The sequence below is a fragment of the Apteryx mantelli genome, chromosome 16 (assembly GCF_036417845.1).
Source record: "Apteryx mantelli isolate bAptMan1 chromosome 16, bAptMan1.hap1, whole genome shotgun sequence".
In the NCBI taxonomy this organism is placed as follows: Eukaryota; Metazoa; Chordata; class Aves; order Apterygiformes; family Apterygidae; genus Apteryx; species Apteryx mantelli.
In genome coordinates this window covers 10,753,730-10,781,301 of record NC_089993.1, presented here as the reverse complement: position 1 = coordinate 10,781,301, position 27,572 = coordinate 10,753,730, and the positions used below count along the sequence as shown (strand labels likewise).

The window sequence follows — 27,572 nt, the reverse complement described above, 5'->3', positions numbered from 1 at the left end:
GCCCTTGAAAAGGGCGTTTGTTGTCCTCAGCTGTCAGTGTGTGTGTATATATGTGCATATATATATATACGCGCACACACACACACACACACACATATATATATATAGCCATGAGAATATTGTTTCCCATTGATTGTGTAGGGGAAATTGAAGTTTGTATGCATAAAGCTAATGAGGAGAGATGGTCAGTAGGGTATTGTGCTAGGAATATTTGTTTCCATCTTCTGATGAGAATAGTACTTTGTGTGTGTGATATGCAACCAAATAGCCTGTTTGTTGCTCATAAATTTGCTGATAATAATGATAACTAGTATAAATCTGTCTTCAGATAGGAATAACTGGGAAATGATGACCTCATAGTACATACCTTGCTGTGGTCTCCAATTCTTTTGTTGTCTCCAGGTCAGCAAACTTATGAAATAGTTCTTGAGGCATTATTTCAGAAGTCAAAGACTGTCCCCCTTAGTAAGGGCAAGTCACTTCTATTTTGAAACTTTCAGCTTAATTTTCACACATGAGTAAAAGTGTTAATTGGTAGGTAAATAGCTGATAGGGTCTTGGTACGTATATGAGCGAGTTGTCCGGTAACTGGCTCTTCTCTGTCAAAGGCTATTCCTGTAGAACATGCTACTTCAGCTCTTCCTCTGTTGGTCAAGTTTGGCAAACATCAGGTTTTAATATGAGGATATACTAGCTCAGGCAAGCAATAGGTTGGAATAGTTTTGCTTTTTCTGCTGTATTGTAGTTTTTTTGGTTAGATGTTCTTGATCTCAGCAAAGTGACTCTTACGTGAATCTGAGATTGATTAACATTAAATTAGTTTAATATTAGTAATTTAATTCTGCCATAGCTCTTAAATCCTTAGTCATGTCTGAAGACTTGGCGCTTACCTGGTCTGAAATAGTGACACCTTCACACTTGCAGATACTTTGAAAGATGTTCCCTTATTTTTGTAGTTTCTAGCCAAACTGAGCAAGAACTTCTTTGCCTCACAAATACATCTCCTGTTGACCTCTTGTGTGAGCCAGTTCCTTCCTGCCTACCTTCCCCACAACTGAGACCTGATCCAGTGGTTCTCGAGTCTGCTGACCTCATTCAGTTTGAGGAACGACCTGCACCCCTCTCTGGTAAGGGTTTGCTTGCCTGCATAGTACTAGTTATGGATGATAACTCTCATGATCTAGAAAACAGAGCATCAAACAAGTGGTTGATTTATAAAATTCTATTTAAAAAATAATAATTTTATAGTACAGTGGAGGTGTGTTGGCAATGCAGGTGGCCTCCACCGGAAGCTCTTGAGTACTGACAATAATTACCTGGCAGTGATTCTCTGTGGTGAACTCTAGAGGCATAACCTCATCCACCACTAAACCTGCATCTTGCCAGCCTGTAGCAACCTTTTCACCACAGAAATTTCATACTACTTTATGTTCAGCACTGAGAGGCTTAATGCATGAGAATTAAATTAAACCTACTAAATAGTACATGATAAGGTAAAGTAGAGCCAAAAGTAAACATCAGATCAGCTGCAGAGGTGAACATAATGCACGTTCTGGTTTCAGATCAGACTGACATTCTTCTTAAATGTCTTATTGCATGTTACCAGAGAAAAAAAATTTTTTTTGAGAACAGAGCATCTATAAATTGAGTTGTCTTACTTATTTTAGAGATGATGATTTTAACAGAAGAAGAAAAACAAAGAATTGTTACCACAGCTCAAGAAAAACTGCCTTCTGGTTCTGTGGTATCGAGTGCCACAGAGAATACTTCAGTGCCTCCCTGTCAGTCCTCTGAAACCCAGCTAACCAAGGAAGCAATGGACAGCCCAGCCAAAAAGCAACACAAAAACAAGGTGAAATTGGCAGCAAATTTTTCACTTGCACCTGTAACCAAGCTTTAACTCTTTCTTCTAGTGTGAAAGACAAGTACCTTTGGACTCTGCACAAAATAAAGCTATCTGCTAGCCCCTACATATTTTAATGAAAGGCCTAGAAGAATTAATTTGTATTTAGATGTATTCTGTGAAGATTTTGTTCCTTTTACACTGAACACACCTGTCAGCAGAGCAGAACTTTTTCTATTATTTTGAAAAGAAAAAAAAATTCCAGCATTCATTAAATTATTCTTAAATTTTACAGTTTTTTTCATAAACAAATGTGTGTTCAGTAAAAGCAAAATATAAATTCAACTGAAATGGGACAGATTTTATTTTCCTTAAGCCTTGTTGGTGGTGTAATCATACATGTAGCATATTATATTCTATAGGCTGTTGCTTACTGGTATTGTTTCAGACAGTATAAATAAAATGCATGATCTGTCTTTCAAAAGCCTGTTGAGAAATTTTAACTTGCTGAACTGAAATGACAAGAGTGAGGGAGTTGATTGTACTACAGAGGAGAAACTTGTTTTCTGCCCCTTCAGATGACTTGTAACTGCATAGTCAATTCTTTTGTGTAAAGATGTCTGTAGAGGATTATGTGGGTTTTTTGCAAAACTTGTTTTAAATGTTTTCTGTAGCTTTCAGTTCCATTTAGGAGCTTTCTAGGACATTAATGTTTTAAGCTTCCCTTTTATGTTTAGTTCCAGTCTGGCATGGATTTGGTTAAGGAAAAAAAGACTGTCTTGGTGTCATGAGTTTAAGATACAGACACGCATTTTTATTGTGTCTAGAAATGAAGTTAGAAAGATTCTGATATTTCTAAAATATGCATTTAATGCATAAATTATGGATAATGGAGCAGGTCTTATAAAAATGTTTTGTGACGGAAAGTACTGATGCTATTTCCACTTGTAAGGAAAGTTCTAGCTACATGTGGAAATGCTAAGGTTGTTCTGCTTAACCTTGTTTTGTATTTTTTAAGCATGTTCAGTAAATGGGAAGCTTATTCTTTGATGTGCTGTCTTTTAACTGTGTCTGTTTTTATTCTAAAATTTACTTCTAGTGTTGGAAGCTTTTTTTTCAATTTGTGGTATCCTGTGTCGGCCTTTGAAAGGGCCAGCCTTGGAAGAGAGGTTAAGTTAGCGGAGGACCTTAACTCTAGTTAGCAGAAACGTCCAGTGAATGAGACTTTATACCCATTTTGGGTAACCGTGGCATTTACAATGGGTTGTATTTGCCAGGCAGCAAATAAATTGCTCGTAGTAATGAAAGAACCTATACCAGAGGTTTTCCACTGGCCAACAGGGATGTTTTAGACAGATTCTGTTGTAATATGCAAGCGAGGGAAAGTGGGCTCTAATGCCTTAGCCGACAACAGGAAATGCCACTGAATAATGGCTATAGACAGAATTTTACTAGACAGATTTTTGTTATAAAATCTTTTAAACTTAGCCCAGTATTACCAGGAGTAAACTTATAGCCATTATGAATGCAGAGAAACACTTGGAAGTTTTTCTGAGCATTATGGCACAGTATTTGAGTCCTTAGTAAACCTCTACAGACATACTGCTATAGAAAGTGAAGTATAGACGTAAGCTTTCTTAGAATGCTTTTAATGAGTTAATGTAAGAACATCTGCTTTCACCTTATTTAAGTATGATATGGTTAATACTGATCACTTAGATCTTTTTCAGAAGAGCATGCATTGGGAAAAAAGACCAACCTGAAACTGTATTTTCATGAGATGCAGTTACGAGTCATCCAGAGGACTAAAGAAAACCAGGTTTTTGAGGCTACAGAGGAAAAAATGGTATTTGTCAAAGTGAGTGTGGAGGTTATACCATTTCTGGAGGTCGGCATATCTGGATTCATGTGTGATTCTGATGAAATCGCTGTTTGAAAGTAATAGAATAAAACTTTTGAGAAGTTGTGTTCATAGTGTAACAAAATAGCCAATTGAATTGCAATATATTTTTTTATCCAAAGGGTTAAATGAATGATGTGACTTACAGATTTAAAAGCATTGCAACCATGAAATTCTTTAATTTAACAATTTAATGTGCTACTTCAAATTTATGTCTGTTTAAAAAAAAAATGTCACTGAAGCCCTCAATTTATGCACATCTTTTTCTTGGGGTGGGAGGGAGAAAAAAAAAAAATCTTTTCTTAGCTGTCTACTTTGTTTGGACACTTTCTTTTGTGGCTCAAGTGCTGTTTTGTGTGTTGGGACCAAACAGTTGTGTCAATAAAATTTTCAAGCAAGCATAACTCTTGTCCTTTTCTGAAGAGCTGAAAAAATTGTCCTAGAATCCTAACTTTTTCTGTCACTCGCATGAAGTTTAGTCATCCAGGCAGAGCAGAGAGCTAAATTTCTGGATTTTACAAAGACAAAAGAAAAGCCATGAAACCATAACCTGCAATTCTGGAGAATGTGAGGGTTTCTTCAATTTTTTGCAGCTCTTGGTATCTCTTACCGCTCTTCATACAACACCATTTAGGGTGTCTTTCAGAAGGAAACTGTACTACTTCTTGTCCTAAAGAGAAGAGAAATGGAGAAAGAGGTGTAAATGGAAAACATGGAAATAAAAGGAGTTTCTCTTGAGTTTTAGTCTCACTATGAAATGTTAAAATTGATGTGATTTAATCTGGATGGAGCATTACTGTACAATATAGTTGACCAGTCACCTTTGGGATAAGATAGCATTGTTTTTAAGATTGTTGAAGATGGTGATTATCCAGTGGCTATGGGTTTGGTACCCAAGTTACTTTGCAGCTTTACTAGTGAGTGCTTTGAATTTTACTTTTGAATCTAAAAATAAAAAATAATTCAAAAAATCTGCAATTAAATTGGACTGTTCTGTCATCTCACAGCTTTATGGGAAAAAAGTAAAGAGCTGGAAGAGCTACTTATGATCTTTTTGTAGTCTGACATATTCTCATTTAATGTAACTGTTAAGTAGGACTGTCTGCTAGAGTAAATGATGCCAGGTCTGCCAGAGGTAAGTGCTCACTTGGCCTTGCAGAATATTTGATTGTTCAGTCAACAATTTCAAAGTAACTACTTAAACTTGTTTTAAACTGAGGGGCAAGCAATTTCTAAAAACTTCCTATAGCAGTTAAAACAAACAAACAGAAAAAACCAACAACTGTACAGTCACTGCTTTGTAATTCTCTTGGTAGTTGTGAATGTTTTAGGTGTGCATACAAATAAAAACCCTCATATCACCTAATGTGTGATGAACTTCAGAATATGAGTTTGATTTTAATTGTTCTTTCATTATCTTGCTTTGAACATTCCCTTCTTTTTAAGTAAATTATTTAACAGTCACAATAAAAACAACCTGATTTTTCAAAAGGGAAATGGTTTGTTTTGTCTGTCTTGGGTATTATAACAGAATAGAATATAATTGCATAGTTTAACTCATGTTTCTATTAACTGCAACTTTAAAAAAAGCAGCACAACAAGGAGAAAGACTTAAGCATGATGACAGAGTTGCAAGTAGAGAAGAGAAGTGGGAAAGTGACTTATTTAGTTGATGGTTTTAGGTGTGATGTTGAGTAATGCCGATAGGAAGCATGCCTATCGGAGAGAGCAGAGCATGTCATAGCGTGGTGGCTTAGGGTGCAAGCTGCTGAAAAGAAGAGCTGACAAAAGGCTTACTTTGGAGAAAGCCAATTTTTGCCATGAGGGAGAAATTGGCAAGAAAGTCATCTTTCTATACAGCAGGCTGACTTTGGTTTTGGACACAGCCAAATGACAGATTGCTTTCTGTACCTTAGACTTATGGCTTTGAGAGGGGGAGAAAAGTTGAATTGTATGGCCTTGCCTAGCTTAGGTACCCCTTTATAGAAAAAGCTGACCAGTTAAAATCTGACTGATATCAGTCTGTGGGAGTGATGGCTTCCTTTTAATTGTAACTTAATTTTTTGCATGTTACTTTTTTTTTTTTAATCCGTGAAGTGTCTCTGCAGCCAACCCTTTTGCAATCTGGATACTTGATCATTTTTGTGCCTCTGAAAACCAGGGGTCTTTGCTTTAAGTGACTTCTCATTCAAAGCTTGACTGAAGTGATACCTGTTCAATCTATGTGACCATAGAAAGGCAGATGCTAATGTACTTTAAAGTCAACTTTTCATAAATATGTAATACAATGTCCTACAGTGGATGTATGTAACAGAACAACTGAGATATCTAGAGACCTTTCTGATATTTTCCCATAGTTTAGCTGATGTTGGTCAGAGGACAATATGATACAATGTCTGTACTCTTCCAGCATGTGTCAGAGCATCACTTTTAATGTAGCATTCCTTTTGAAATATGAACTGGGGTTTTTTACTTAATGTTATATGGATGTAGAAAAGGAGAAGGATGCTTCTAAATTCAAGTGACTTGTTAAATTGCTTTGTAATGCTGCACGTATGTTACAGGAAACACTGATACTTCATGGATGCAAATAGCTGGGAACACCATTCTGTCAGAAAATGCTGAGATGCCACGTTAAGGTATTGTTTCTGAGCGCTTTTTGTAGAATAAGAAATGCTTCTATCTGATCAGCTCAGAACCTTTTCTAGATGTTCCTCTAGTCCTAGCCTATTCCTAGCTCCCTTGTGTCTAAAATGCCTATTTAAGCAAAAGATTTTTTTCTTGTTTTGTTTTGTTTTTTGTTTTTCCTCTTCTGGTTATTTGCCACTGACAGTGTTGCATTTGTTTTTCCCCCTAAGCACTTGATTATATAGGTTGACTGTAAGCAGTTGCAGCTTGAGAGAAGAAGCGTGACAGTACTGGTTGTGCTTAGAGGGAGAGTCCTTTGAGAGGATCTCAGTGCAGGTCGGTGTGTTTGAAGACCTCTCAACTTTAAGCTCAAGTATTAGGCCAGGATTCTGCAATGAGGACTCAAGGTTGTCACCAACAGAGTTGGGATAGAGAAGATGATACTCTGCAGTGAGACCTAGGCACCATACCTGACTGCAGGTAAATAATTTAATCTTGCCTGAAGAGTAGGATAAACATTAATATGTGAAGGGAATTCACAGAAAAGCAATAAAGCTGTGGGAAGGGAGGGTGAGGAACAATTAGTGATAGCCCTGTAACCAGAGATTGCCTTCATATTTTCTCTGAAATTTAAAAAAAAAAAAAAAGTGTCAGGGTGGGATATGATAAGTATGTGGAAATTTCCAGGATATTCTCAGAGGTTACGAAAAGCTAGGATGGAATGATAAAGGCATAGGAGGATGAATAGGAAGACTTCCTGAAAATGAGGTCTCTAAAAGCCTGTGATCAGTATCTTGAAGGGCCAATACCCTGCAGGATTTCCAAGCTATCCTGCACTTTGTTCAAAGTATAGGCAGTGTCTGTAGGAAGAGTAACTGTGCAGCGGCAGGATGACAGCTTTGGAAATTCCTTGCCCTTACTAAGACCTTTGGCCACCTAAAAAGTAAAGCTAGGTGTTTTTTGCACCACGATGATCTTCCTACCCTTACAGATGGTCTGTGAAGTGTAGACAAGGCATAAAAGCAGGCCTACACTTCAGGTGCTTAGCCCTGTACTGTATGTTATAGGGGACTGTTCTGAGTCCTGGGACAAACAGTAGAAGTCCTGGAGTGTTCCTCTAACTCATGAGGATAGAGGTGACCTCTTTGGAAATGATCTCTGTGGTCTTTTGAGCTTGATAGTCCTTAAGCAAAAGTCTTCAAAATATTTTCAGGCAGGATTTTGGGGGGATTATCACCCAACCTCGCACGCCTGTTTAGGAGTCTGTAGAGCAGCCTTTGCCAGCTCAAAAGCAAAGCAGCTTGTGAGCTGTGACCTTATGCCAGAAATAAGCTTGCAGTTACTCAGCAAGAGGGAAGGAAGGTGAGAAACAGCTGTTGCAACTTTTTTTGAGCTGACTCTTACTCATGTCACCCTGAGAGCTTTGGAGCCTGTATTACTGCCAAAAGCTATTCTACTTAGTATATGGCACATCCAGTAATGCTGTACTGACTTATCTCCCCCTTTGTGCAGTGCCGCTGGAGTACAGAACACCATAAAGCTTTAGGCATTTCAGCATTTAGATGGTACATGGCTCTCAAAGCATGACCATATATCATGCTGTGGGCACAAAAATCTCGCACCAGCCTTTCACCTATTGGATTCAAAAGGCGTACAGAGTTTAGGCAGGAAACCTATTTTGCATGCTGAGAACTACCAGTAAATAATACTTTGTTTATAGGTGTAGGTGGGATGAGGTAATTAGCTCACGGGAAGTTTAGGATTAGCTGTAATCACCTCTGCTGGCTTTGAGCTTTCTTAAACAACTCTGCAATTTACCTGAAGCAGAATTTTTGGAGGAAGCCCAAGCTCTAAACTAGGGTGCTCAACAGGCTGGCAACTATTCCCTTAGCTCTGGGCTAGACCCTGCAGGTCTGTTGTGTGCAGCCTCCCCAGCTACGCAGGGAGCAGCATGAGACAAGGTGCGGGCACCAAAATGTGCCTGCATGCCACAAGGACCATGGTGGGAATGGATGGAGGTTGCACAAACCTTCCAGCTCTGTGCAGTCCTTACGGTAACAGACTCAACACTGTCCCTGTGTCCTGGGCATGCCGTGTGTTCTCCTGGATGGTGCAGGACACCAGCCGCAAGAGTTGCGCTCTGTTACGGTCTTTGTGCCTTGTGGCACTTGCCATCAATCAGGCTTGTGCGGCAGACCAAAGGCCTCCGGACCATGGTGGAGTCAAGAACACCCACCCTCCCCTAGGATTCTGCCCTTGCTTTCTGAGGACCCATCTTTGCCCCCTTTTAACTTTTTCAGGTGGGTAAATGATCTCTAAGGGTAAATCTCCTGCCAAAACATACTGATATGTTATATTCTTCTAACTGGTGCAGAACCTGGTGGCAGCCATGTACTGCCTTGGAGCACACTGAGCTGCTCCTTACTGAGACAGTGGTGGGCTGACATTGATGATGGTGGGCCCACAGGTTCAAGATGCTACCTCAGCCCCTGAAAGGGAAGGCGTCTGCAGGTAGAAAGCTGTTTGTTTTGCCAACTGAGAAGATGTATTTGTGTGGGCTCTCTCGATGTGTATATGCATTACCATCTATGAGTGCAAACGTGCGTGAGAAACAAGTGCACGATTGTAAGAATTTCAAATCTGCCATCCCCTTCATAGCCCCCAGGAGTGAGTGGGCTCTTTTTCATTTGGTTAATACTTCATTTTAAAATAACTATTTGTAAATCTCAATACAGCTTGCTCTGCTGCTTCCTTGGTGCTTTTGCTAATGAAGATATTGCTGTCTCATGTTTCAGGAGGAATGTGCTCCACAGTTCCTGTGGTAGCTGTAGTTCATCAGATAATCTTGTGCCCTCTCTATAATCTCTCTGTGGACCTGCTTTTATTTAATATAAGTAAGTTGATTGAGGGCTGTAAGGTTTTATCAGTTAGGTTTATTGTGTGGTAGTTACAGATTATAGCTATAAGTAGCTAGGGAGCTCTGCACTTAATGGCACTTGATTAGAGCAGCGTTGTTTGCCTGGTGAAACAAAGCTGGGTTTTGTCCAGGGAGTTCTGGCCTGAAAGGTGCATAAGCAGATAGTAATGTGATGGAGGAGCGCTCAGGAGAGCTGCAATACTAATGCTAGCATTAAGGGTAGAAACTTTGTTGTGCACTTCAAATCCAATCACACATAATTGTCTTGAAAGGTCCATTCAGTGCAGTTCCTAGGATTTTTCTGTTGGGAAAACAAAGCACATATCCCCTGTCAATGGAATTCTTAGTGGTTTTTGGCAAGTGGAGACACAAGTGAAGCTAAACGTCTTGCTGTTACTATTTGTAGCCATTTATGGTGCGTAAGATCTGTATTCTTATAACTAGAAATTCCTCAGTTGGCAGTTCTCTATTTAGCTGTTAGCTGTTAGCATTGAATTGCAAACATGACAAAGTATGTTTGCAAGCCTAATCCATTACAGCATCCAGCCTAACATTATAATGCACCGATTTCTGCAGCTGATGAGCTTTACTTTCTAGGTATCCATTGTTAAATATCTCTTGGTGTCTTATTGCAGCTAGTTCGACCCCAAATGTAGTATAACTGCAGAAGGCTGCCTCAAGTTAAGAAACTAGTAATGCTGTAAAGGATCCAAGCCTAAATGTAAGAGCCTAGCAGTAGTATTTCTCTTACATATTTAGCTCCAAGACTGAGCTGTTGCCCAGGCTGTCTGGATCCAGGCCTAGGGACTGAGATGTTCTCTCAATCCCCTGCAGAGTGTCATATCCGCATGGAGAGAAGGGCAAGAGTTTTGGGGTTAAAGTGATACGTTGCTGTCCCAAAGCTGGCTGCCTGCCTGGCTGTTCCCAGGCGTGACATGAGTATGTGCAACATGACGCACCTTGGTAATGCTGGTAGCATTTTTACTGGGCAGAGTAGGCCTGCGCCCACTTCAGTAACATGCGCCTACTCTGGAAGAGCGGCTTGGACTTCGACCTGCTTGGGAACACCTACAGGTCTGTAGTGTGAATGGGAGTTGGCCTTTCCTTGTTAAGGACAAGATGGGCGAAAAGCTGCCTTACCTCTCTTCACCCCACTCCTGAAATGTGAGGGTCTGGCAGTGGCCTGCTGGCACTTGATTTTTCAAGCACAGATGTTATTATATATGTTTGAGCATAAAGAAATCTTCAGTTGTTTTATGTAGGAGTGAAACGAGCAGGCTCTTATCTCTGCGTAGGAGGACATAAAGTGTCAGAAAGCCTGAACTGCCTGTGAACTTGTGACCACCACACACGCAAAGCAAGGGGAACTCTTTACCACAAAAAGATGCAGCCATCCCCTAACTATCTTTTGCAGCCTTGCATTTCAGCCTGCAGACAAGCAGGGCTCAACACTGGTCTTTGAACTGTATTTGTGAAAATACATAAAGTTCTGTTCGTTGGGGGCGAGGGGAGCAGAGAAGGGCTTTCATGAAAGAGCTTTTGGTTAATGCGACGTTGGTAACTTGTGGTCCCCTGGCTACAATCAATACAATCTCCTGTCTGTTGTTGATTTTTGATTTGTCATTCCTCAGGTGGCTGCAGGGCCATGTCTAAATGGTTTGAATGCCATTGCTGTTAGATATTCCTTTAGTTCACTTGAAACACCACAACTTTCTTAAGGCAAACTTTAATTTCATGTGCATATTTGTTTCCTGCAGCAGGAAGCTTGAGGCAGTGAGAGCAAAGAAGCAACATGGGCCCTGGCCCTGGATGCCCTTGCTTCCCGCTCGCTCCCTGTATGTGGCCACATAGGCATTTTTAAGACCTCCAGGTATCTGGTTCGAGGGAGTCTCCAGAGCCCGGCACTACAGGCAGCCCCTGTAATCCACCACTGGTGTGCAGACCAGGCAGTCCAGAGACTACTTACTGCTGTTAAAAGCATTCTCGCTTGGCAATGTGTTTTACTTGACTCTCAAAAAGATGCTTAGCAGGGCCAGGTTTTTGCTGTCAGGCTGTCTCAGAATGGTCTTGAATTCAGTTTAAAAAAAAAAAAAATTCTTGGAACAGTGCTCAGGTATGTCAAGACCTTTATCTTCCCTATGCAGCGCTGCGAACGCTTCTGATCTCTGCACTGCTCTGGGTTGTAGTGACGTTACAGAGTTGTCTAGGAGAATCATGCGACTGTTATTTTGGTTTGATTGGTTTGATTTCTGTGGGGTGCAATTGGAGAAATTCTATGATTGTTTTTCTTTTCATTGTCGAAATCCTTCATTTTTATTGTAGTAGCATCACTAATTTACCAAATTGTTCCTTCCTTGCAGAGTAATAACCCTACTCTTGAAAGGTACAGCTGCACAAGACACTTGCATCCTGCTCTACTCCACAACCACTCTTTTTTTTAGTAACAGGAAAAAACAACAAATGCTTAGTATGACACAGCAGCTTATTTTATTTGGAAATATGTTGAATTTTACTTTGCTGAAGAGATTCGGTAGGCTTAGAGGAAGGTACAATTAGAGCTATGTGCTGGTAGAATGAGAGCGATCAGTACAAATAGCAGATCAGCACTCTTGTTTTTTCTCTGGGGACCAAGATCCTTGACAGAATATAGCCATGTGTACCTGTCCCAACCACTTCATTAGAGAAAACAGTTTATTAAATCCACCTTAAAATTCCTTTTGTTTTCTGCTGCCTTGCTTTCTGGCTTGATTCAGACAGTGGTTAACAGCCAGGATTTCCAGAAGCAATTTTGGGTGCTTCAGTTGAGCAGTGTCCCTGTTTGCAGACAGTAACAGACATCTGAAAATCGGGTCTGCTGAGATGATGCCGGTTGTTCAATGTAGCCACCTAAATATTTGGCTGAGATTTTTCTGCTGACTTTACCACTTTCTCAAATGTGGGTTGTATACTGTGCCCTCTCGGTAGGGTTTTAGCCTTCAGACTGCTTACTGATGTTCATAGGATCAGGGAATTTAAAGTCCCTCATTGTATTTGGGAATACTCAATATTTTAGTTGGGTTTTCAAAGAAAAGGACTAAGACTTTCACACACTTAATTTCTTCATAAGTTTCACTTCTTTAATTACAGCTATTGTTTTTGAAGTAAAACATAAGGGCCTTGCTGTGTTCTGGATGGACAAAGTTAAGCCAGCATTGAACACACATGAGACTCTGACCTCAGTCTAACAAATCCTGGGCTTTATGGCTAAGCAGTGTCACTGACTCCCCTTCAAAAGGAACCAGTGGTTCCTTTTGGGCAAGTTGCTTAAACCTGCCCAAAAAGAACTGAAGAGTTTGCTAATTCAAAACAAAACACAAAAAAACCCTTTCAGCTCGGCCAGGCTAGAGGTTCTGAAAACGGATCAGATTAATATTGCTGTAGATCAGTTCCCTTTGGGGCACTGGCTGCCAGTGCTAACTGTATACGAATGTTACATATTCATACTTGCTGTGCTTTTTCTTCTCCATTTTAATTAAGGGAGGGGACTCTGTAGCCTAGTCATGAGTGCTGAATCCCAGAAATGTCTATCTCCATTTTCTGTTGGTGAAACTTTTCATCCCAGCCTACATTCTACTGGTGAAACTCCACTGATTTCTCTTTTCTTCCCAAGAGACTTTAGATCTTTCCTTATTTATAGGCACTCACACTACTTGGCCATAATAGCTGACCCTCCAGAGGCTTAAGTTCGGTGTTTCGCAACAGGTTTTTTTCCTAACTGCTGTTTCACTTTGCCTTTGTTAATGACATCTAACATCTGCATCTTAAGATACTAATAATTCTTGATGTCTTAACTGGACACCAGCAAATTCAAGAGGCTGTTTAAATTGTCCAGAAGCCAGTGGGCACTTCTTCCCCTCCAGTTTGCATTCTCCCTTAAAAGCTATGCAGTTTTCCTTATAACCCTGTTAATATATGTAGGTGCTATACACTGTCCAACCTGTACCAGGTACAGCAGATGGTAACAGCTACAGAACTAAAAGTGAAGGTCTGTCTCAGCAAGGATGCAATAGCTGTATATGTCTGTCCAGCCTTTGGATATATATTTTGTCCTTTTTCCTTCATCTTTGGTCAAAGTATTCAAAGTGCTTCATGTCTTGGGGGAGAGCTTCCTATTTTCTCTTCCTTGATCCTGGAGCCCTAGGGAACTTGCAGTGACAGGTCCTTTCTCAAGTGTGTGTGCAATACTGAAACAAATGATTCTGGAGAATGCTCGTCACTGGATCAGTCCTGTGTTATGGATTTGTATTTTGTACAAGAATACTCTGATTTACTTGAGATGTCTATCTCCTTGAACCTTAACAAGGTACTCTTTAAAAATTATTACTGTTCATCCTTTTTTGGGTAACTCTGGTGTTTATACTGATATCCCCTCCTTTCCCCTCCCCCCAATAACTGTGGGTTTTTTTGTATATAAGTGCACATTTCACTTAGCTGCCTTCAGAAAATGGAAGGTCCTCTTGGAAAACTCTTTTTTAGGAACTTTTTGCTATCTGTTTATTTCTAAGCCTGAGATTGTTTTCGCATTAAATCATGTTCATTTATTTACTCTTTACACCCATCACAACACATTTATATGGAATACCATCACATAGACATACCACCTACTGACAGCTAATATAAAGATATTGGATTTGACAAGACTTAATCTGCACAGAGACCAGAAATGCGTTAAATGGTGAAACACAGGTAACTGTGTTTCCCTTAGTTTTAAACCCACTTTGTGTAGACGGTGACCTTTTTCCTACCACAGATACCTACTTTCATATTTATTATACTTGTCTTGTGGTTCATTTGCGTGGCTAGTGTCTTCCTATGCTTGATAGCTTATATTTCTCACAGTCATTAAATATGTGATTGATAGTTGTTCTAAGTGCTACAGTTTGTTAACTTTTTTCTGTGTCCATGTTTTCTTCCCTTCTTCCAGCAACCTACCAGTGATACAGTCTCACACAGCGTGTAAGTGTTGTTTTAATAGCTGACAACACTTTCTGGGTGTTAACCTCTGACTGCATGCGAGGTGGAGATCTACAAGAGAAATATATGATGTAGCTTTGGAGTGCATCACATATTTGCAAATTACTGTAGCTGTGCTTGCTAAAGCTTTACCAGAGACTTATTTTTCCCTAGTGCAAGCAATATTTACTTGAATTGGGTAATTCAGAAGTAATATGGGACATAAAAGCTATATCCACTTGCAGCATCCTTGTCACTGATATTCATTCTTTAGGAAGATTGGAAGTGAAACTCTACAGCAAAGTAGTTGAATATCACGCTAGTTTGATAAATATTTTGTATGCAACATCAGTTATTCTAAATTTGCTTCATCTATTGGTTGCACTATATACAGCATCACTACTTGTGGCTTTTGTTTTGAAAAGTAGCCAAAATGGGATATTCCAGCAAATGTCTGAGTGCTGTTTGCAAAGGGGAAAAAGTGTATAACAAATTCTTACAAAGTGATGACCTTTTAAAATTGCTGTTTTACATCTTACTTGGTGAAATGTGCCCTTTTCTCACTCACTTTTATCACTGGGTGTTTTTTGTCATCTCTATGACAGATCTTTTCTGGTCACTGGATAGCCACTATATAGGTTTCTTTTGTTTTTAGGCATGCGCATTGAGTGATCCATGCAACAGCGAAGAACCTGCCATCAATACAGTCCATGTATTACTGTTGTATCACAGTTGCTCTTGTTTCAGTTATCAGGATGCTGTTAAATCCCCTCACCCTACAGTTTCATTCAATGAAAATATCTGAAAAGAAGACAGATATGGCAGAGAGCCCAGAGCTACATGATGCTGCATTGTGTGGCCCCACAGCAATCTTTAATAATAGCCAATCCTGCCTTGGCAATGGTGGGCTTGCTTGGAGGAGGTTCTGCCTTCTTTTCTGCTGGGGTACCTGCAAATTTCAAAACAGGACATCATTAAAACCAAGGCTAGTTCAAACTATTTCTACCTACATCTGGCTTACACCAAGAATACAAGCCTTTCTTCCAGAAACTTTTTAATGACAGTTTGAACAATATATCTAAGAGTTTGGTAGAAACCAAGGTGGGTGGATTCAAAGTGCTCAGGAAGACTTATCTTTTCAGGTTGAGAGTATTACAAGAGCCTAGAGAATCTGTACATCTTACTGGGATGTAAATTTCTTGCACCATTCTCAATTCAGGTGCCCTAGTTCACAGCTGCAGGGTCAGATAACAGGTCCTTCCACAGAAAGCTTATTGTGTTTAAAACCCACTTATTAAGGAGTTAAGGATGAAAAAGAATATTGCTAGAGTTTATTCTCTCATGACCTTGGATGTCCTAATTAGTAGAACAAGATGTAAAGGTTTTTCAGGGTGAAAGGAATCTTTATCACTAACACTGCATTTAAAATAAGTGTATAAAAGCAATGACATGAAGTAAACTAACAAGGGAAATGAGTCATGCTCCCTGTGACTAAAGGGTATAAATAATTAGTGGTGCACTTTAAAATATCTCCATCAACCTTGTGCTTGAATTTCAGTCATTCCACATCCCTCTAGAAACTCTTTAGCAAGACCAGATCAGTACAAAGCAACAGCGTGTTTGGATATGAATTTTTTCATCTAGTAGAACTACTGTACCTTCCAAGAAGGACACTGCTCTCATTTGACTGTTTCCTTGCCTAAGAGCTCAATTTGAGACAGGTCAAAATCGGTCTGTTAACTGTTAGAACTCCTGCTGTGCCTGTTCTGCGTGTAAGTAAAGCTATCAAGGGATCATGCAATCTGTAGTTCCTGAGAAATGACTGTTTTTGCAGTCCCATCAATTATAAGTCATTTGAGTTGAGGTGACTGAAAAAACAATTTATATTGGTAAGATGCAGGAAATTATGGGCAGTTGTGGAAGTTTGAAGTCTCTTTTCTACTTCCCACTTGCCTGCAGTGAAACAAACAAACCTGGTTTCAGATATCTTAGCATATATCTTAAGAGGCTTTTTCAAGTTATTCTGTGTGAAACCAGATGGGAAAATATGGTTGGCAACAATAAACCCCACTGCTTACAAAAGCAGGTTGTGGCAATATACATATTCAAATGCACTTTGCATATTCAAAGCATGCAAAGCAGTTTTAAAGCAGCCTTAGATTATTTGGATTCAGTATTAAGGGTATTTGGGAAACCAAATTCTAAGTGGCTGGAAACAAGGTCTGACACACCATCCTGTTTCAGTGTGACGTAGTCAGGTTACGCTAGCCTTTGGCAGGAGTGGGGTGCCTGGCCCAACATGGCCTTTGAAAATGCCTTTCTTTTATCCAGCTGTTTTGGGAGTTTTTTTCTGTTGTTCCTGGGGGCTTTTTTGTGGGGGTGCATAGGCTTGGGGGGGGGGGTTGTTGTTGGGTTTTTTAATTATGCTTAGGAACTCACTGGTAGGAGATCGTGTTGCTTTGTCTAAGGGTTTTAACTTGGTTCGAAGGAATTCAGCCATCTCCTTGTCTTCTTCTTTCTCTCTGGAAAAAAAAGGAAAATAAATCCGTGACAGAAATAACACTTTCTCTGTAAATGGGAGAGTAAAACCTAGAGTAGTTCGGATCAAATCAGTAGGAGAAAATTCACTTCTTCGCCTTTTTTAAACTTCTTATCTTGCTGCTCATTAGAGCAGAAGATACTGGCCCAAATAAATTTAGTAACAAACCTCATAGAATTCAAAGAGAATTTTTCCCCAAGGCTCTTCAGTTGTCTCTGTGACATAGATAGTTTGGGGTTTGCTATGTTCCTTAGTCAGCAGATTTTAAACCATGGTGTGTCACCTATTTGAAGTTGTTTTTTCAAGTGCTTCACCACACTCCCTCTAGGAAATGAAGCAAAGTAATCAATACGTATGTGATACCATACTTCTTATTTTTAAAGGCCCCACTTAGGTAAAAGACTGGATCTTACGGTATTTTGCTGTTACAGCTTTTTCCAAAGCCAAGTACACTTTTGATTGCATGAAGATGACAGGATTAGGCCCCAAATAAAGATTACATGTTTCTAACCTTGATTGTATCTAATAATGATACTGCCATGTTGGTTTCTTTGCTATTTCATTATTTAAACATTAACAATGAGCACACTGATCAAAAAGTATTTCAGTTTAGTAGAGGAAAACCAGATTTCATTAGCTAGAGCTTTAAAGAAAGGTACCAGATTTTATTACGAATGTGAATTGGCACTAATATATTCCCATCTGCATAGCAGTACATTTTGCATGGCCTACAGTCAGGCTGCTGTATTGTCTGGCTGCTGCTGAGTCTTTGTGATTCGCACACTGAACTAGCAGTTGAGAGCGCTGGATCCTGTTACTAGCTCGGGCTTTTTGCCAGCTGCTGACTTCAGCAGCTCTCTGATCAGCTGCAGGACTCTGGCAAGCTTTCTTCTCTCCCAGCCTTTGCCTGCTTAGAATTTAAGCCCTTTCGGATGGATATTGTCATTGAGGATAAATGGATTGAAGGAGCCTTGAAGCATTAATGTTGAAACAGAAATAGGGGAAGTAATAGCAAAGCCCTGACTATCTGTAGGGTGTCGGGATCTCAGCGCAACAACTGGAAAATAGCTGTCTTGGGAGACCCCAGGTTTCTCAGTAAGCAGCTTGCTTTCATGGGCTAAGATACTGAGATGAAACCATTCTGAACTCACTTATGCTTTAGGTTAGGTAGAGCTGTGTCAGTGATTTCATTCTCCTTTTTTGAGACCAGCAGGTAGTCTCAAAGGTGGGATGAGAGTAGTAATAATAAATCACTAATATGGTCATTTTTTGTATAAAAAGAGCAGATTTTAGATGTCTACAAATATGCCCTTCGTAGAATTCTGTCCCATGTTTACTACCCATGCCAGGAGGCTCCTCTGGCAGGCAGCAAAAATCCTTCTCTTCATAATGGTAGATGCCCAGTCATTTTCTAGTGGGAGAGTAAGAGACCGTAACCCTTTGTAGTCATGAGATGATGACAGCCATTTATGGGATAAGGAGAAACAGAAATGCAGCAATTTAATGTTTTTCCTGTGGAACCAGGCAGAGGCTTTTAACTTGATAAGTTGTTTTAAAGGATTAATCCTCTCCTGTTAATGCTAATGCAAACTCTGTCACTAACTCCAGTGGGTGTGAATTAGACCTGTGAAATATCTGAATAAATTCGGTTACTTTTAGCTCTTACCGTAATCTCTCCACCTCTGCATCATCTACAAGAAAATCCCTTTTTTGTACCAGTTTATGGATTTTCTGAATCAGTTCATCCTCTCTTTGTTTTTCCATCTTTGTTTTTTCTTTTTCTGGTCAAAAACAGAGAAAAGAGACTGTTACTTTGCATTCTAGGGAGCAGGGGAAAAACCTGCAGATGTCTAAACTGCTTGCTCATGGAAGTCAGCTCTTCAGACCTGAATCACAACATTTTACTTCATGAAAAAGACAAAAATATCAGAAATCTCCAAAAACTTTTTCTGGAACAAATAATCAAAAAACGCTTTGGAGAGAAACAAAGTATTGGTTAATCACTGCAAATGTGGAAGGTGCTGGGGCAAGCACATGGAGGGCCTAGGCTACCTTACAGAGCTGTAATTTAAGGTTATAAAGCAAATGTAGTTAAGGCAGATTTCTTAAAATCCAGCAAGCAGAGCTGAGACGAGAAAACCAGAGGCAAATGCCAGCCAATGTATTTCCTCTAAAAGCTGAAAATTTTGATCAGCTGAAAAGATACTTCACATTAAATCAAGAATTTTGGTTTTGAGCCATAGAGCAGTAGAACTGAGTTTAGAGAACCATAAAATTGAATCAAGTATAATAAGAATTGTGGGAAGAAGGGCGAGATGCCTACAGTCCAATGCATCTGAGGTAGGTTATGTCTGTCAAATGAATTTATAAGAGATTTCAAACAGCTAAATAAACAATTATTTTCAATTATCTTATTACAACTTAATGTCTGGATTGTGGGCTCCAGGACACTTCCTGCTGAAAACTTCTGCAATAAATCCATTCTTTAGTGAAATAAAAGTACCTTGAATTTGAATATTATATTTTGGAGATAATGAACTTCTGTAAATCTGAGTCTGGAAAGTCATGTTTCTTAGAGAATTTTAAATTATGGTCTGCCAGTAACAGAGGAAATAATTTGTAATACCTAGTAAGGCTGCTTTGTTTTGTCCAGGATGTATTTTCTGTGTTTATCTTTTAGAGGAGGAAAAAAAAAGGAAGTTTAAAAAAAAAAAAAAGTGGGGGGGGGGCGTAGTGATTACTGACTGCTATGAAGATTTCAAAGCTTTCAAAGCTTCTGCTTTATTACAGTTCCTGGTTCTGAGTAACGCTGGATTTGCTGCAGAAAAAAAAAAAAAATGCTTGCCTTGCTACTCTTGCCTGCTCCATAGCCATAATAGGCAAAGCAAAAGGATCTCCTCCTCCTGCTACTGAAGATAGGAGCTACTTTCTACTTCTCTTCCATCTGTCTTCTTCCCAGACTGCAAGATGTGCTCTTCCTTCCCATCCTCCAGGAAATTGGCTGCTAAATGTGTGTCCCAAGTTGCAACAAAGTACTGCGGACTCTGTATCCTAACAGCCCGATTCCCTGTCAGCTGAAGTCAATTAAACTCCATCTACTGAATCTAGTACAAGAAGTCTCTATACAAATCTGTATGCCAACAGAAAAGTTTGACTAAGTTAAGTTATCAATGAACCCATTTCTGGAAAGTGTTTTACCATGATGGGCACGTTCTGTGTTAGCGCTTGGTTCTGTGTGGATGCCTGCAGCTTCTGGCTCTCCATGAAGATAAAAGTATTCTTGCTGTGAGCCTGCCAAAAGGTGGTGCTGCATGTTCTTAGGATCGCTGAGAGTTGCACAGTGTTAAAGAGAAACTGTTGTCTGTGGATCTCTGCTTAAGACTTTGTGAATGGAAAATGGTTTCCAAAAGTTAATTAAAAAAAAAAATTAATCCTAACTTTAAATTAAACATATGGCTAAGAAAGCCACAGACTAGAAGAGGTAAGGCAAGAGGGATCATTCACAGATATCCTCCAGCATTCATAATCCTTTACAATATCATTTAACTCAATATTATAAGAATGTAATTAGAAATTAAAAGTGTGTATAAAGAAAAAGGAAAAAATTATGAATAATACTTCTTTTAGGTGCAAAGTAACATAGAAAAGTTCTTATTCAAGTAAGAAATGCTGCTGTATGGACTCTGAGAGGAAAAACGTAGATATCTATTTCCTGTTTCATGACTGAAATGCCTCTCCTTTCTCAGGAGGAAGCTGTTGTTTTAAGTTGCACAGTAAAACATGGAAATAAGATGAGGATGGCCAAAGGAAGGAGTCAAAACCTGTCCTTACTAGTTGGGCAACAGCAAATTATTTGATGGGTGCTAGAGACCATATAGTGACATTTAGTGTAAATGCACTTTCCTGGTCTCTTAAGAGGTGCATGTGACCAACTGTTGTGAATTGCTTTATTCCCCACAGTATCTGCCTAAGAGACCTTTTCTTACAGTCATGTCTTGAGGGACTGATATAACAGATGCCCCCCAGCCATACTCAGCATACTAAAAATATCTGTGGTGTTGTGGCTTACCTCTTCACTCATCTGCTCCTTATCTTGGAACAGGCAGAGCAAACTGCACATGCTGGGAGGTGGAGCGGCCTCAGCACTGCCTGGCTGTAAAATCTGGAGTCTCTTCTAGGTACAATGCCACTGCTAACTCCTATATACTCCTATAAACTATGCTGCAGAATTGTTTCAGGAAACCTCATTGCAAGGCTGGCCCCAAGGTACTATACTTGTCACAGGCCTGGGACTGTAATGATATGTCAGCTCAGAGCCTGCTGGAAAAGTAAAAAATGTCCCTACTGCACTTAGCAGTTCAGCGGGGATTTAACAGGGCACACTCCTATGGTAAGAAAATGCTCCATTCAATACAAATAGTTATGAGCTTACTAAATCAATTCATAAGAAGATACGTGTCTCACGGTTCCACAATCCAGTGGATGCACTCCTCAATAGCATACAAATGCTAACTGCACTTTTAATTTATGCTGATGTGAAAATGCAAATATGGGATTCATCTCTGCTGAAAGTTAATTTTTATTTAACCTTTTTGGGGTGCTCCTTTTTGAAAGATTCAGGGCAATTCTCTTATCTAATTACAACTTCTCAACTGAAGCTCTGACTGAGAGGAAATAGTGTTCCCTCCAGTGACATAACACCCCTAGAGACTTTGTTGCATCAAAAAGCCGCTAAGATTGAGTGAGTGGCATGCTTTACTAATCAGACTTGGGGGTATTGTCTACTCCCCTTTCTACCTATATCTCTTATCAAGTTTCCTTCCCTAAGATTATAGGAAGTCAAAACACCCTTTTCACAGAGGCAAGTAGCTCAACAGAGCTATCTTTATAGTATTTTGCACTGCTTGTTCCAAGAGCAAAGGGCTGATTTGTGAAGAGGAGGTTTGGGGTTCTTTGACTCTTTGACTCTCTGTGCACACTGATATATACATATATATATATATGTATATATATATATTTTTTATCAGCCTCAGGGGAGATTTCCAATTATGTTTGGGGCAGAAGTGTTCCTGACACCATGCCTTCCCCTGCAATGCCCAAGCATTATCCTAGTGTTGGGTTGGAGATAGCCATTACCTGGGATCGCTACCAAACTCTGCAGCTCTTTCTTAAGGTTCATAATGTCTTTGCACAGCTGGATGTCATCCATCCTGCAGAAACAGAAAAAATACAATCAGAGACATGCAAACTCACATACTCTGTTCACAGGATCGGCCAGATTTCATTTCACTCTGCAGTACTGTCCCTTGTTTTGAACCTGTGCATTCACTTGAAATGCAGGGTTTTGACTCTGAGATGTTGGCACTATTCCCTCACCCACTGTAACAGACAGCAAAAACTATACTATAGGGCTGGTCAGGCCCGTGATTACTTGTCCTACTGGGACCTAATTTGTGTGTAGGTCAGCTAAATGCAGAGAGAGAAGAGGAGCTTTGGGGCATCCTAAAGAGAGCAGGAATCTACAGAGTAGAGAAAAACTCCTTTAGATCCCCTAACTTTCTACAGAGAAGCTGGATAAATGTTCTGAGCTTAATTCTGCAGCACTTTTTGTCCTATAAATCAAATCTATCAAAGTGCAAGATGGGTCAGAGGAAAAGCCACACTCTTGTTCAGCTTATTTAAGAGCGCTGTTATGCCTCCTGTGCAGCTGGTGCTCTCTGAGGACAGCAGCGCAATCGAGTTGCTGGTCTGTGCTGAATACAATGGCTTTTTCCCTGTAGATAAAGCATGACACAAGGTAGTGAAATGACACCCTCCAGGCCTGTTTAAGCTATCTACAAAGCTACGCAGACATACGTATAAAATTTCCAATATACTAACAATCTTCTCTGAACCTTGTGTCCTCTGTAATAGATGGTGCATTCTTTCCAGTCCCCGTGAAATCACTTTTTAATGTTGTATCAAAAACATCAGTAAAGCAAACAGCAGTTATAGTATGTCAGTTTTACCTCAGAGCAGAGCTTTAAATGTCTGCCCAGCAATCCTAAAGTCATGAGTTATGAATATAATAAAACATTTCTCTTAATAAGAGCCCAAATCCATTCCTGGAGTAATTGCAGTAGTGTTGGTTTAGGGATGCATTCTCAGTGTACTTTCATGTATTCCTGACATTCTCCCTGTAATTCTGCTTTTCTGTTTCATAATTGCTTATTGCAAGAAATCCTCTGCATGCTTGGAGATATCACACAGCATGTATTATTCTTTTCTCTCTTGGTATTTCAAACTATATCATCAAAACCTAAAAGCAGACCCTCTATTTGCAGAAACAAGAAAAAATAGCTCATAATGAATAAACAGCATGAGCAAAAGATTTTCTAAACATGTCACAAAATGACTGGAAAATAAGTGGGTCGGAAGAGCCTGCAGTAATCTGGCACAGTGACTCAGCCCACTGATGGGTCTTTCTTTGGTCCAGTTACCAGGGGAAGATGCTCTGAGCACAGTCATTCCCATAAGCGCCACAAGTGAGGCAGACAGCTTGAGTCATCTCTGATTTAAACAGCCTCGACTGGGAGGGATTAGGGCATGGAAATGGGAATGGGAGCCACGTCCAGGCAGGTCTTGGTGGCAGGGGAAGATAATGGCAGTCAGAGATGAATTAGAAAAGAAACCTTCTGTACTGGATACAGAAGGAGTGTTTTGTTCTATTTCAATGGAAATTAATTCCAGGACAGCTAAATACAATTTTTCAGTCTTTTTTCCAGCTGAGGAAGAAAACCTAACTCCCTAGTATGCCATCTAGAGCCATGTCTTCTTTAGGAAAAGACAAAAAAGATAGTAAAGGCAATAGGAAAAACACTGAACACTCACCTTCATGGTCAGCTAAAGAAAGGGCCAAAGAAGTTTGTTGACTGCAAGTGCCAAATGCTTAACGTTTGTGAGTAAGAATTGTTAATAACAGCTATGTAAGTGTCAAATATTTTTTTCAATTATTTCAGGACAAGCAGAGCAGTTTGGCGTGTCAAGAGAGCTGCTACTTTTACCAAATGACTTTCAAAGCTAGAAACAGATCTGTGCTCTCTCTGGAGTGTCTATGGAAGTGGGTTTGAGATTCTTCTGTTTTCTTTTATTGCATTAAAGTGCTTGAACGACAATGTAGATTAAAAAATGAATCTAGGGTAGTTTTGTAAGTCCTCTTCCCTCTCTTTCAGCAGGTTTGCAGGCACTTAGATTGTTTAATTCTGTTCTAATATATCCCTGTCCCAGAAGTAAAAATGCACATAATTGTTAGAGTTTCTGAAGACTTTGGTAGTGCAGGTCTAAGAGATCACTCAGCTGTCACACAAATCACAAGTTAATGTGATTGCACATATCTGGAGAAAGTCTACTTATAGGGATAAGAAGATCATCCCCTCAGTGGTGAGAACAATGAACATGTTGAACACCAGCCAAGGACAGCCAGCAGTGATGGAGAAACTTGGGTGACTAAGTAAAAAGCTGTGCAGAAATAAATAAGAATTGCTACAGAGATGGTGATATGTAGGCAGGCTGCTGATTTGTTAATCTAAGTACAGAGGTGGGGGACAGGAGATCAGTGCAGCCCACCTTTGAGGATGGCAGGTGTTTAAAGCCCTGTCAAAGCTGTGGGGAAACTGGAATGGTGAAAGGGTCTTGGGAATAGAAAGAGAGAAACAGGAATTTTACCTATGTTCCCCCTTCTACAGTTGACCTATTTTACTTCATTTTGTCCCTGTCAACTCATCTTAGTTTCTTAAAGGTTCTAATTATAAAGCTGTGAAATCACAGACAACATTTAATGAAGAATATAGTACATGTCGTCTGAGTCATTATGGTGCATGTTTATCACCTTGTTATTTAGCTCCCCACCTGGTGCTGCTCAGCCTGGGAGACACAGAGCTGGCAATTAAGATAACAGATTGCTGACTAGCCCACTTGGCAGGTCAAGTTACAAATCAGAAGTCCTATGATAACTTTAACTATTAAAATAAGTAAGTTTATCTTTTCTTGTTAAAAGCACTCTCTGATCCTGGAACAGTGGACAGAAGCACTGGACTGCAACTTTGTGCAGTAACGTTGTAATTCATCTGTCTCAGTGGTTTGAGGCAGTTGAAGATGGCAGGACTTGAAAATGCCAGTCCCTGGAGGTCACATTTAAGGCATATTTCACAGAAATTCAGAACAGTGTCTAAAGAAGCTGTCTGAATTCTATTCTCACTGACTTTGCTAAATTCCCTTGAGCTGGGACCATCTCTGCCAGTTATGAAGTCTTACTGTCAACTTCAATAGCAACAAGAGAAGGAGCATTCCGGGAAATACCTCCCTGTGGAGGGGAATAGTTCTTTGTTGTTAGGCACTAGAAGTGGGAACCTCTACATTTGGCCATGCATTGACTTTAGCACGACTGATAATAAATTTCCTTCCTAATTTACCTCCATAGTTAACCTTTTCTTATTTTTAAAACCAAAACAAGAACAACTATTTTTGTATCAAGGCTGGAAAGAATATAAAGGTATCTGGTATAAAATTAAACATTGACAGCCAGTCCATTTTAGGACTTTTCAATTCACTGTTGAACCACAATTGATTATACTCTTGTTTTTGTAGCAGAAAGCAGGGAGAGATACCACTGAAATACCACAGGTCAAGAATTATAAGCTATTATAGAGAATCCTCGCCTATAGGGAGATAACTGTGTAAAAGGATGGGCCACAGTAATTGTTGGGAGTACTGTATGTGCACGATGCATTATGGACACATTATCTTGGATACATGGTCTCATGGGAAACCACTGATTCTACTCTCCACTCAGGCAAACTGGACCACAAGTAGCTGAGAACTGGGAAGGCAAAAATAGTTTGGGATTAAAGGTTACATTTGGAAATACAGTGCTGAATTACTGACCTGAAAATGACTCATTCAAGAGATTAGAGATATCCAGGGCTGCTCCCTCTTCTATTAAGATAAATTTGTGATGGCCACAACATACATTCAACATAGAAAACGTTATTTAGGGAAATTTTTCTATTAAATAATTATTTTTCCAGCTGCCCAAAAGAGGTAACAATACGAATTAATCCTTTTGCGTTGTTTCTTTTTTTAAGACATAAACATCCTGACTAACAGGTACTAAGTCTATAATTCATTAAATACTTTACTAATAATATGTTTATCTGGAAGCCTCCTCCGTTTGCCATAGTCATTATATAACATTTAAAAGGAGGTTTTCCTTAGCACTTCTACTGCAACAAATTTAGAAGAGGAATGTCATGTTTTCCTCTGGGATTGTTTGCTGTCAAACCAGGCAAAGGAGATGGGTCTGCAGAGAAATCAAGTTGAACAAGGCATTTTCTTTGTCTCTATGTGAGCTGATTTTCATTTATATGTCCAGCTTAAAGTGCACTGACAAGAACTTTGCAATTCTGTCCCAAACTCATGTTGTCGGGGCTTCCAGGTTCCAGTCTGTGAAGCTAGGAGAGCCTTGTTGGAGCTGGAGCTTCCAGGAGTTTCCAGATCTACCATGGGCACAATGACCCCTTGAGGCTCCCAAGTCCATGGCAGTTCTCCTAGAAAGTGGGACTGTGACCAACCTGAGAAGCCCCAGGCTTTGATCATCTGACAAGTTTCATTACAGAAACCAGGTTGGGGCAGTTCCCAGCTTTTGTTTCCCTGTTATTCCTCAAAGACTCTGGGTATTTGCAGGTTTGACACCATTGCAATGGATGGGAAAGATGAATGGGGACAAGCAGGCACAGCCATGAATGAATCAGGTACCTGGTTTTCCTCATAAAGCTGGGCTTAGTATTTTCCCTAATGATACCTTATCTTTGTCACTGTTTCTTTTCTTGTTTGTTTCTCCAAAAGAACATCCTCTCATTTAACTCCATACAGTCCAACAGGGAACAGTATCAGGCTGACAATCTGACATATGAGATATTTATTAAAAAATATATATCATCACGCAACTGCATCCTTCTCTACAGCAACCCACAGTGCTTCCAATGTTCCTAGAGCAAGATGCAATCTGCCAAACAGGAAGGAATTCACTGTAACTTATATTGCTTTGTTAAGATTATAGCACTATGAAGGATAAAAGATTTATTATTCCTTTCCATGAAAAGACAGCCCTTATCAGAAAACACAGACAACAGCTACAGCTCTATTCACAAAAAAAATCTGCTTTTGTTGGTGTTATTTCTTTGCAACATAGTAACAGCGAGGTGCCCAACTCTGAGAAGAGTACTAAGTACACTTATTCAAAGTGTCTCACTGTTGTCACCCGTGGCATTAAGCCACTGAGAAGTCACAGTTGATGCTACATCAATGAGCCACTAGAAATAGAGATAAAGTATTTGGATGGAAATTAATCAAAATTTAAAATGAACTTCATTTTATACAAAGACAATGATCATTGCCTTTTCTTGCTTCAGAATGGAAACAGTCCACTTAAGCAGTCCACTTCTCCAGTTCTTGTGTAGTTTAATGTTGCTTCACTTTGCAGTGGTTGCATAAAGCCAGGCAAGCAGCAGATGTACCATTTTGTATTTTAAATGTCCTCTGCATACTGCAAAACACGTACAGGTGAGAGTCCTATCTGATATCTATTAGATGTGAGTGTTATTGTCCTTAGAAGGAATTTTGATTATTAATTTTTCTCCATCATGAATTTGCCCTCAATTTTAGATTCTACCATTATATCCAATGCCCTATAGACTAGTGACCATTACTGACTATC

The 27,572-nt window shown here is 39.7% G+C and overlaps 2 protein-coding genes across 5 annotated transcripts in view; one reads left to right on the top strand and one right to left on the bottom strand.

Annotated features, from left to right (window-relative positions):
• Positions 1 to 6,815, top strand: part of MARF1 (meiosis regulator and mRNA stability factor 1) — a 30,900-nt gene extending 24,085 nt beyond the window's left edge. For 3 of the 4 annotated variants that reach the window (XM_067306223.1, XM_067306224.1, XM_067306220.1), the window contains 2 exons: positions 957 to 1,127; positions 1,668 to 5,219. In XM_067306223.1, coding sequence (XP_067162324.1) covers positions 957 to 1,127; positions 1,668 to 1,900 — 404 coding nt within the window. In that variant the 3' untranslated portion in view covers positions 1,901 to 5,219. Of the gene's footprint in view, positions 1 to 956; positions 1,128 to 1,667; positions 5,220 to 6,307; positions 6,383 to 6,601 lie in introns of those variants that run through there. The other variant, XM_067306222.1, reaches the window with a different exon arrangement.
• Positions 6,816 to 11,752: 4,937 nt separating this feature from the next.
• The window catches only part of BMERB1 (bMERB domain containing 1), a 56,775-nt gene continuing 40,955 nt past the window's right edge, over positions 11,753 to 27,572 (bottom strand). Inside the window, exons 3-6 of the mRNA XM_067306232.1 lie at positions 21,956 to 22,029; positions 18,486 to 18,600; positions 16,720 to 16,802; positions 11,753 to 15,229 (exon numbers count right to left, since the gene is read on the bottom strand). Of these exons, the coding sequence (XP_067162333.1) occupies positions 15,117 to 15,229; positions 16,720 to 16,802; positions 18,486 to 18,600; positions 21,956 to 22,029 (385 nt within the window). The 3' untranslated portion in view covers positions 11,753 to 15,116. The remainder of the gene's footprint in view (positions 15,230 to 16,719; positions 16,803 to 18,485; positions 18,601 to 21,955; positions 22,030 to 27,572) is intronic.